The 11067-nt window shown below is 54.7% G+C and overlaps 1 protein-coding gene across 1 annotated transcript; it reads right to left on the minus strand.

Annotated features, from left to right (window-relative positions):
- Positions 1-551: 551 nt before the first annotated feature.
- On the minus strand, positions 552-8604 carry DMRT3 (doublesex and mab-3 related transcription factor 3). The gene is made up of 2 exons (XM_075136627.1): positions 8166-8604; positions 552-1516 (listed from the first exon to the last, which is right to left on the minus strand). The coding sequence occupies exons 1-2, from the start codon at positions 8602-8604 to the stop codon at positions 552-554; spliced, it is 1404 nt and encodes a 467-aa protein (XP_074992728.1).
- Positions 8605-11067: the final 2463 nt, after the last annotated feature.

An 11067-nucleotide genomic window follows, 5' to 3' on the forward strand; every position in this document is an offset into this window, starting at 1 on the left:
TATTTCTCTGAAAATTGTCCAAGCTCAAACGGCACAGAAGCAGCTCATGCTAGTTTCATGTGAATATTTCTTTCTTCTGCCTTTTCTTTCACTGCAAGAATGATCACTGGCATAAGATTGTTAAGGTCCTTTTAGTCCATTTGCAATTGAACTACGTTTGTTTGATTTCTTATGTCCTGAGGAGTTCTCTCTTATAAAACAGCATTCAAGTATTCTAGTTTAACATCCCCATTTTTCTGAGTTAAGGAACAAAGTAGACCTTGGGCTTCTGTTTCCATTATGAGTCTTCCAGAGTCCCATAACTGATAGCCGTGAAGTCTTCCTTTGTAACACACACTCAGCACTAAAGCCAGAGTATTGCTATTTGGCATTATCCAGTGAAGTGCAAGAAATTAAATAAGTTATGTCTTTATTGCTATAGTACAATACCAAGCAAAGTCACTTTTTAATACAATTGCAAGGGTTTTGTAGAGCACGTGTCCCTCCTCTTAGGGCCCAGTAGTTCAGCTGCACTGCAAGTATCACTTAGCTATCATGTGTCGAATGTCAGTCTAAGAAGATGTGTTGAGTATTCTTGAGTCTGAAGAATCAGACCTTTCATCATACTCATCTTCTGTGTAAATCGGTTGCTTAGACACAATAGGACACCCGTCATCAGGGATTGAGATCCTAGGATCTTCTGACGAGCGGGAGGGAAGGACAGGCGAGCTTCGGAAAACGCTGGCCGAGTTGCTAGAGAAAGGACTGACATACTGGGACCGCAGCTGGTACTGCTGCTGCAGCGTCATGGTGTTCCACAAGGTGACATCATTGGGCAGGAACGGGCTAGACTGGTTTCTTGCCAAAGTGTTCCTCAACATCAGCGGGTAGCGTGGTGGCTGAGGGAAAGGGTGCTGCAAGGGTACGGCCAGAGGATTTGGCACAACATTAGTGGAATCGGCAGAGAACCTCAGTGTGTCGGGAACCCTAAATGCTGAGCCCACAGACCACTTGGAAGAGGAAATCGGATATGAACTCAGTGTGTGTTCAAAAATGTGCCCGTTGGAAGGCAAAACAAGACCATCAGATTCTGCAGAAGTTCTCTCCCCACTGGCCACCGAAGACCGACTGGACAGGAGAACCTCTACAGCACTCACCAGATCACCGCCACACCCCTTCAGGATCAACTCCAGCACAGTTGGCTTTTGGTTAGGGAAGATCTTTTTCAAGACTTCAAGTGGAGGTCTGTTGGCTTTCAAACTGAAAGGTAAAGAAACTGTCCCGGAAGGACCTTCTATCAGGAGGTGGTTCTGCTCTGGGTGGTACTTGGGGCTCTCTGGACGGCTCTCTGTGCTCCCACCATTTTTCTGAACTGCATAACCGACCTCATCCACTGAAACAATTTCAGGGCTTTCAGGGGTGAAGCAACTTTTGGCTTTAGTCATGTCTGGGGAACTCCTTTGGTCTGTGTCTTTGTCACTGTAGGTCTCAGCATTGTCTGCTCCACCGGCATCACCCAACCGCTCCTCATTCATGTCTGCAAAGAGAAGGCAGAGAAGTTAACGAAAAACTGAGGCCAAAAGCTTTTACAGACATTTGAGGCTACAGTCTTCTTAAAGTGAACAGAGCAGGATCCTAGGCGGGAAAAAAGGCATTTTTCACAAATTAAGGTCTATTTGCAACATCTCGTGAGAACAAAACTGCAAAAGAGTAATGTGACCTGATCTAGGCATTTTATGTGGCCTTATAGATATCTGTCTCACTCTCCCAGGTGCAAGAAAACAAGCAGTGGTCATTTTTCTGCTGTGTCAGATATGCTATATCAATCCTCTCTCATTGATTACAAGGCAGCAACACACCACCCAAGTGCAAGGTTTCTCAGAGGAACTTCAGGACTTTCACATCATAATTCCTCACTAGCACCATCTCACTGACTGTGAGCTGAAGATATCCAGAGGGCACTTGGGAGACCAAAATTCCCTCTGCAAATCCAACAGCATTGATGGAACCACTCCATCATGACTACTGGCTGAAGGTTAAAGAAGTCTTCAAATAAATCAGTGTATTCCACTTTTGGCTCTGCAGAAACTGGTTCCTTCCCCAGCAGGAATCACAGGCTTTTCCTCCAAACCCCGGAGCACAGCTGATGCCTTGGCCCATTAGAGCACAGAATCTAGAAAAATCTGGTTTGGAGAGGACCACTGGAAGGCAACCTTCTGTTCAAAGCAGGAGTAACCTAAAATATAGAGCAGGTTGCTCATATCTCTGCTCAGCTGAGTTTTAAATAATTCCAAGGATGGAATTCCAACCTCTGTCAGCACTTGTTCCAAGTACTTTGCTTTTTGTGTGCTAAACTAGGAAGGGCAAAAGCTGAGTCCAGGTCTGAAAACAAGCCCCTTGACCATGCTGTCTCCAGATGGACACTCAAAAATGGGGATACCCTAAGTCTCTGGTCACTTTGGTAACACCCTGCCAGAGTATGGAAATCTTTGAAATAAGGCTGCTTGTCAGAAAGAAGAAGAAAGGTTGACAGCTTTCACAGTTTATGCACAAGGGGGGGCAGTGTAGTTGCTTGAGATTGTTCACAGCCATTTCCCAAGGACACTGTTCTGCTGGCCTCCCTCATACAGCACAATGATGATCTCCCCGGAAAGCATCAATGTCTGGGGAAAGGGTTGTTGTCCAAGCTGCGGCTGACAGAGCCTGCTTTAACCACACAGGGCAGTGCTTTTGAACACACACATGTGAAAGCTACCTGCAGAAACGAATACAACTATTTGATTGGTTTCCCAAGCCCCTGGTGATCAGCCTAATTAGATAAAGCAGCTACAAGAAGCAAGCAAAGGCTCCCAAAATGTGCTGGTGACCACCCCTGCCCAATCGAGATGGAACAACTTAAAGGCGTGCAAGTGCCTGAGCCTCGCTGCTCACCATGGACAGTCCTGCCTCCCTCTCACCCCAGAAACGGGCACGGCATTTCCCCATGCAGCGGGCTAAGTTTAGTGTTGAACAGATCAGCCCGAGACAAACTCTATTAGTGCAATTTACTCACCTTGAGAAAGGAGTCAGGGTCTGGGCAAGCCTGCGCCGAGCAAGAAGCCACTATGCTCCCCAGAATGGAAGCTATAAATAAATATGAGATCCTGGCAGAGCACAGCCTGACAGTCAGCATGGCAAAGGGAGGTTCTCCTCATGAGGATGGCTGTGCCAGGCAGAAATGATGGGCCATCCTACAGAGCGGTGGGATGCTGCTGGTTTGGGCTGCAGAAGGTGAGCATGGGAGTGGAGCTGAGCAACACGGATGTGATTCTGAAGATCTCGACCTTGTCTTTTAGCAGGATAACCATTTTTATATTGGTTATGCTCTCTGTCCAGTGCAAACGGAGAAGCAATACCGTTCATGTTACAGAGAAGGTGATGTACCTATGCTCTTCTTTATACACTCAGTGCATCAGTCTTGCCTTAGCAGCCAAAGGGGAACGCAGGAATGTTTGCCGGTAGCAAACTGGCAACGTGTATCTTTTTGAGGTGGTAAGACCTCGGCATAGCTCATCCATTATTTGAAAAAAACGTGAGGCTCACGCTGCCTTTCCTTCCTAATCCCTCCACATGTTCATAATGATGCATTTATTATGTTAAGAACTATCCACATCTGAGTGAATGGGCAATTTACACATCGGAGCCTTACCGGGCAGTCTGAGGACAGCTAATTACCTCTGTCCCTGCCTTGCCCGAGATAGAGAGGCATTTAAGGGAGACGATTGTCCTAATTGCCACATAAATAGATTGCCCTGTGGTACCCAATATTACCAAATGGACCACATGCAAGTAATCATATTTCAGAACTACTGCGCTTTCCCAGAGTATCTTTACGGGCTGACAACAAGTACCACTGGGGAGCAAATATATGCTAAAAAGAAAAAAAGAGTAAGATTAGATCTCCCTAATACACTCCTTGATCGTGAATAATGATTATTTTCAAGATATTTCAGGTTTGTTTAGTTTTCAGTGTCTTTAAAAGTATCCTTACGAGGCTTGGCTAAAAATTTTCTTCAAATTCTGAAAACTCATCCCACTGAAGTTTCTATCTTTATCACCAGCAAACTGCACAGATCCCGACTCTTAGCCTTGCATAGGTTCATACTCCTCGCACAGCACAGATCATAGAGGTGCATCTCACCAGACTCTAGACTCACGGGGGTCAGACCCGTAAAACGAGGTTTCGGCGACGTAAATCAAACGCTGCTATTAGCACAAGGTCGGTAAACCTTTGAGTTTGGATGCTATTATTCTTCGTTTCTCTGCCTTTTTGAGAGCACGCCTCGCCGCCAGTGCCAGGCGGTCCTTCCCGGCGCGGGGCAGCCCCGGGCCGCGGCCGTGCGCGGTGCCGGCTGCCCCGGCTGCCCCGGGCCGGTGCTTCAGGCGGGGCCGACGGGGCCGGCCGCTGCCTTGCTTACCTGCGGGTTCCCGATGATTTCCTGCCTGGCAGGTCCTGTTTTGACTGTGCTTTTTCCTCACCTGAACACCACTTCCCCACCAGGCTCACGGGTCAGGCGGAACGCGTGCTGCGGGGACTGTCCCCATCTCTTCGTGGGAACTGCCGAGACCAGGTTTTTCGTTCGTTCAAAACGGGCACAAAGCAGCAATCGTTAAATAAACAGAGATTTGGGAGGATACGTTAAAAATGTCCTTATGTGGGCACTGAATTGTAGGAATGTCGCATGCGTGTATTAATCCCAAATATCTATATTTTCAGGTACAAAAATATTAATTTTGTGTTCAGAATATACAAACCGCTGCTCTTAGCCAAAGGTAGTTTTTGCACCACTCATAAGTTTCACATGAGGATGTTCTAGGCTTTAAGAAAGAAATCTTGTCCTCAGACATTTTTTATGTTTGTGGGTTTTGGGTGGTTTGGGGTTTTTTTTTCCACACATTCTATTTCAAATTGCCTGCAATCAAGTATTCACTTTGCCAGTCCTAAGGAAACTAGGAAAATTGTTTTCTTATCGATATAAACGATGAGGAGTATTCATCAAATAATACGCATGCAGAGACAGATACATACCGTGATCTACAGAGGTGCAGCGCAAATGCAGATACACGTGAAACACGGTACACTGGGAGAACCGTGCATTCATTCACGGTAAAACATACATTAATAAATGAAGCTGCTACGAATTTGGAGAAATGTATACCCCAATTTTCCTTGCTTATTTATACATTAAGGATGATGAGACAAATATTGTAAAGGGGCCAGATAAAAGTAAAACGGGTGAGAGAGAAAAGCTGTTCTCCTCAAGTTAATAACTTGTCTGGAAAACTTAGTCTAATACTTTGGAATCAAATTTGCTTCCTTGATATTCCCACCGCTGACTCTCTGTTAAAACAGCTAGCGCTTTGATTGTTAGGACAGCTCGTTCTGCAACACAGATTTTCTTGGATCCCAAAAACATCTGCTGCTTTCCCTATTTCTATTATTGGAACGGACTGATACCAGAACTAGCATAAAGCCGCATAAAGCTAAGGTCGTGTAAAACTTACACGGGTTTTTTTGTGGGTTGGTTGGATGGGGGTTTTTTTCTTGGTTGCTTTGGGGGTTTTTTGTTTTGCTGTTTGTTTGGGTTTTTAAATTACTTTCACTCCAGACTTTTTCCCTGTCTTCAAAGGTCTAAAGTACTTTGTAGGAGACTAGTCACTGTTCCCAAACCAACAGAGAGACTGCTGTGTTGCATTAAGAAGCCGGCTCTGAAATTAACGGAAGACTCAATATAGCGTTATATTAATTGTTTACAAGCCTTGATAGCTATTACGAAGACAGAGAAATGTAACACGCGCTTATATGGGAGATTAAAGTTCACGAGCACAGTATCAGGAGGAGGAATTATTTCGGGTTAGCACAGGCAGAGGCAACAGGGGTAATTTCTAGGCACGTTATTTGCACAGAACGTAACTTTACAACTGTCCCATGGAAATGACCGGTTCTGGCAGGAATAAAAATAAACGGATCTGATTCTAACCGTACATGGGGAAATACCTCCTCCATACTGAAAAAATCTTCCAGGAGATTAATGTCCGGGGCGGGGGGGGGGGGTGGGGTGTTAGAAACGGGGCGGGCTGGGGGAGCAAATAATTACATCCTCTATTCTGACGACGGTTGTAACACAGGTAGCGGGGAGAGAGGGAAGAGAAAGGGAAAACCCTGCCGTTCAGAGCACGCAGGATGGTTGGAAATAAACAGGTTATCTGGTTAAACTGTGTCTGTTGGAGGTGACAGGAGGACCCCCCGAGGAGATCGCTTTCCGCCTTACTCTCAGGCATTCCCATGTTCATAAAAGCGGGGAAAAAAACCTCTGTAACAATCGGAGACGGGGGACCGCGCGGGCGAGGTCTGTGCAACCGGGGCGGCTCCCCGGCACCCCCGGTCCCGGGGCAGGGGTGCCCCGGCACCCCCAACCCGGCTTCACCGCGGGCGGGGGCCGGCGCCGCGCCGCGGGTCTTGATTTATGAAGATCTCCTGTGTTATTTTTCCGCCCCCCCGTAAAGCTGTTAGCAGAAAGTGCTGACTGGCTGGCAAGGAAGAATTTCTCATCAATACACTTTGATTGTATTTTGCAAACAAAATGCCTGTTGCTTGGTAACATTTCACTTGAGCCTGACCTTCCCCAAAAGTTATTGCTATCAGATTCGATTTACACTGTCCTCCCGTGATTACTGTAATCTTTTAAGCTGGGAAGTTCATATATCAGGGGGAAGAAAAGTTGGGCGTGCAAGTCAATACCGTTCCTATCTGCCAGATTTATATCTTGCTGGCGAAGTTTATTTGTTTCACTTTCTGGAAGGAGCCGAGGCGGCTTTTTTTCCTCCTTTTTTTTTTTTTTTTCCGCGGCCTTTCCCCCATCCGGGGGGGCGGAGAGGCTCCGCGCCGCCGGGAGGCTGCGGCCAGGCGGAAATCTGGGGGGCGGACGGACCCCAAAGCCCCGGCCCTGGGGAACGGTCGGCGGAACCGGGCGGAGGTGCGGGGGCCGGGGAGGGACAGAGGGCGGGCAGGCGGCGCCGAGGGCCGGCCAAGGGGAAGCGGGTCCCAGGCCACCGGCAACCTCGCCACGCTGATGGCCCCTGCCATGCCGCCGCCTCGGGCCCCGGGGCTGTGCCGTCCCCAGAGCTGGAGGAGCACAGCCCCGCGCCGGGGCCCCGGCGGACGCCTCCGCGGCCGGGCCGGCTCCCGACCCGTGCCCTCGGAGAGAGCCCGGCTGGTCCCGCTCCCCCACAACCGCCCCGCGGGGCTCCGGCCGCCCAGCAGCAAGCCGTAAGGAGCCGAACCGTGCGGGGGCCCCCGGGGTTTGCCATTCCCCGCCCGGGGTAAAATTTCGCCGCAGTCGCCGCTCGTCAGCGGAGTGGGCTGCCAGCGGACTGCCGGGCATGCCCGTCGGGGAAGGCTGTCGGCTCCCGCTCGGGCACGGGGCGGGGAAGGGGACGGCGGCTCTGGAGCGTTCCTTTTGCGTCCGGGGGTGTGCGTTACCGGTAGGTCGCACTCGCAAGGTGCCGGCTACGGGCGGCGGTCTCCGGGTCAGCATCCCCGGCTTGCCGAAGGCCGCCCGGGCCGCGGCCCGGCGGGACACGCCAGCGCGGCAAGGAAGCCGAAACAACTGGGTGGCCCCGCTCATCCCCTGCCGCCCCTGGCTCTCCTTGCTGCGCAGAAACCCTCCGGCTCCCGGCGCCGGTATTACCCCGGAGCTCCCCCTGGAGATTTTGTCCCGGACAAGGTCCCGCAGCCCTATGTGCGGAAAGCCGGGGAGCGGCTCCCGGCCCGCCTGAGGGAACGGGCTCAGAAGCGACACGACGGAGAGCCGGCTTGCAGTGGAGGCGTTTGCCGGTCGCCCCGCCGGTCTCGGCGGCGGCGAGTCCGGCTGAGGAGCGGGCCCGGCACTGTGCAGCTCCTTGCTTTCTAAGAGCGGGAAAGCGGACTCGCCGGGCGGAAGGAAGGAGTCGGGGCTTTCCCTCCTTCCCCTCCCCACGGCGCCCGTCGGGAGGAAGGGAAAGCCCCCGCCTTTCCTCCCCCGGGCGCCCATCCCCCAAGACCCGCCCGTCGGGGTCCCGGCCCGGGTGCTGCCCTCCCTTCCCCTCCGCCCCCGGCCCCGCGCCCCCCCCCCGGCCCGGCGGCGCCCGGCCCGGCCCGGCCTCACCTGCCTTGGGGAGCGGCCCCGGGAGCGCGGGGGGCGGCTCGGCGGCCCAGCGCAGGGCGGCGGCGGCGGCCAGCTCGGCGGGGGCCCGCGGCGGCGCGGCGCAGGGCGGCGGCCCCGGCGGCGGAGCGGGGGGCTCGGCACTGCCCGGCGGCCCCGGGAGGGCGCGCAGGGAGTCCGGGAGGAGGCTCTCCAGGCTCTCGTTGGCCTGCTGTCGGCGAAGCGCCACCTGTGCGGCCATCACCCGCTGCCGCTCGATGATGAGGATGCACTTCTCGCAGGTGCAGTCCTTGAAGCGGCAGTAGCGCTTGTGGCCCTTCAGCCAGGACAGCACGCCGTGGTTGCGGCACCGGGCGCACTTGGGCGTCCGCTGCAGCGGGGCCCGCGGCGGCTGCGACACCGGGCCGCCCATGTAGAGGTACGGGGAGCCGTAGCCGTTCATGCCCGCGGGAGGAGCCCGGCCGGCTCCGGGGCGGAGAAGGGGGCAGCGGGGGCGGGCGGAGGCCGGGGCGGCGGAGGAGAGGAAAGGAGGCGGGCGGCTCTGCCCGCGGGCTCCGCGGGGGGCGCGGCCCCGGCCCCAGGCCGGCGGGGGTAGCCGCCGCCCGCCGCGGTGGCACCGGCGGGCAGAGAGCTGCCGCCGGCCGGAGCGACACTGCCGCTGCCCGCGCCGCCCCGCCGAGCCCAGCGCCCCTCCGCCCGCCCCCGCCCCCGCCCGCCCTCCTCCGCCACCCTCCTTCCCCGCCGCCGCCGGGGGGATGGAGGGAGTGAGAGAGGGAGGGAGAGAGAGAGGGAGGGAGGGAGGAGGGAGGCTGGGGGGGCCCGTCTGCCCGCCGTCGGGGCGCGGCCCCTCTGCCGCGCCGTGCCGTCCCAGCGGACCGGGACCGGGCCGGGGCTGATGCCACCCACCCACGCCCCCCCGCACGGCTCACCCCGCGAAAGCACCCGGGGCTGGGGGCGAGCGGGGTCTCGGAGGTTTCCCCGGGCTTCGGACCGGCCCCGCGGGGCCGGGATCCCAAAGCCCAGTCGGGGCGCGGGAGTCCCTCGAAAGCCCACGGGACACTACGAGCGGCGGCACTGTGTGTGGCTGCTGCCGTAAAACTGCTTGTGGCCCAGCGCGGCGGGGGTTTTTGAGCCCAAAGTTTTATCGAAGTTTTGAAGCCTCGAGAAGCTGCCCTGGAGCAGGAGCTGCCCGGGAGCAGCTGCGCGGAGCCGTGCTGCGCCCGCGTCCCCGCGGGATCGCGCCGCGGAACCGGGCAGCTGTGAGCGGCTACCTGCCTCCGCGCTATCCGCTGCCTCTCCTGCGTCCCTCGCCAAGGCAACTACTGAAATGCAAACGGTGGCTATAGAAAGGCACGTGCAATTCAGGGCGAGCTAGGTTGCTTGCAACCTATTTGATGTGCCTGATGCGGCGGGGTGCTAATTTTCTGTTATCTGCGGCCGCGGGGAGGTTTCTCGCTGAAACAAGATGTTTCCAATGTGACAGCGAGAAGTTTAAATCCAAATGTAATATACTAGCGAAAGAAGGTGTGGGAATATCGGCTGGGGGAAAACAAATTCACTGCAAGCGTTCCCGCGCACCGGTACTTAGCGGGTGGCACAGTGTATGCGGGTAGGCAGGGGCTGCTGCTTGGACTTGAACTCGTTTCGCTGCCCCAAGATCTCCCCGGCTCTTCCCAGGCTCCTCTCCACTGTAACCGCTACACGAAATAAACCATTTAACGAGGGTACGTAATTAGAAAATCAGGTTTAAAACTCGGGAAGTATTTCGCCAGGGAGCATAAAAAGCACGGCGTGTGCTGTGAAGGTATTTAGGTGGTATTTCATTACTTGGCTCTTTCCTAATTACTTTCCTATTTCTAGGGGAAGAAGCGACTCAGGGAGATCTTTCTCCCCAGGGCTGTCTGCGGGCTGTGAGGGAGAATGAGTGCCCCATCGGAAACACCCTCTGCTGCCGGTTAACCGCACCGAGGTGGAGAGGTGAATCGGAGCAGGTGCGGCGAACAGCCCGTTTTCCCGCAGCGCCGGTGGGATCTCCCTTTCTTTGCTGCCGGGGTGCGTGCAGTGCACCCGGACAGCCCCGCAGCCCGTCGTACCGCGAACTGGCCTCCCCCGCGGGACGCCTCACACACTCGCGGGTCCCCGTCGGGGGGAGAAAAACAAACCAGCGGTGCGTCCTTCGCGGACCAAATAAATGCTCAACTAGCTCAAAATTGCAAGGAGCGCGTAGAAGATGATGCGCAGCCGCCCTTGGGAATCGGTTCCCCCAAAACGAAGAAGCGGGGCGCAAGTGCCGCCGCGGGGGGGCGGCGGGGGTGGAAAACACTCCTCCCACGCCAGCGGGAGAGGGGCCCGCGGGGCGGCTCCGCCACCGCGGCCGGGCGGGCGGCTGCCTGCTCCCGGGCCGGGCTGCCCCGGCGCGGCGGCGGGCTGGCTTAGGGCCGGGGGCCCCTCTCTCGCTTGGCTGCACACCGGGCGTTTAGGCTGAAATACTCGTTTGATATAGTGCCGTAATCCTTTTCTCATATCTGATGGGAATGTTTTCCATGTCCTAGTATTTGACAACATCTCCCCATAGGGCCAGGTTCGTATTTATGTTAGCAAAACGTCCCCTGCCTGAAAGTCTATTGTAACCCAACACCTGACAACCCCGGTTCCCATTTCTCCTCACAGAAAAGGTTTATTGAAGCACATAATGGGATCCCAGCAGAAAGCTTTTCAGAAGAAGGGGCTATGGTAAACTGCACCACATGAACTCCGTTTCCAGGGCTATTAAGCTTTTAATTGGAAAATAGCAGAGGAAATTTCAAGGTGACTACAACGTGTTAGCAGTTAGCGCCCAGAAGAATAGACTGAAAGAGAATGAACGTGCGAAACATATGCTCCAAATAACATTTAGCGGAAAGGG

The sequence above is a fragment of the Calonectris borealis genome, chromosome Z, assembly GCF_964195595.1.
Source record: "Calonectris borealis chromosome Z, bCalBor7.hap1.2, whole genome shotgun sequence".
Lineage (NCBI taxonomy): Eukaryota > Metazoa > Chordata > Aves > Procellariiformes > Procellariidae > Calonectris > Calonectris borealis.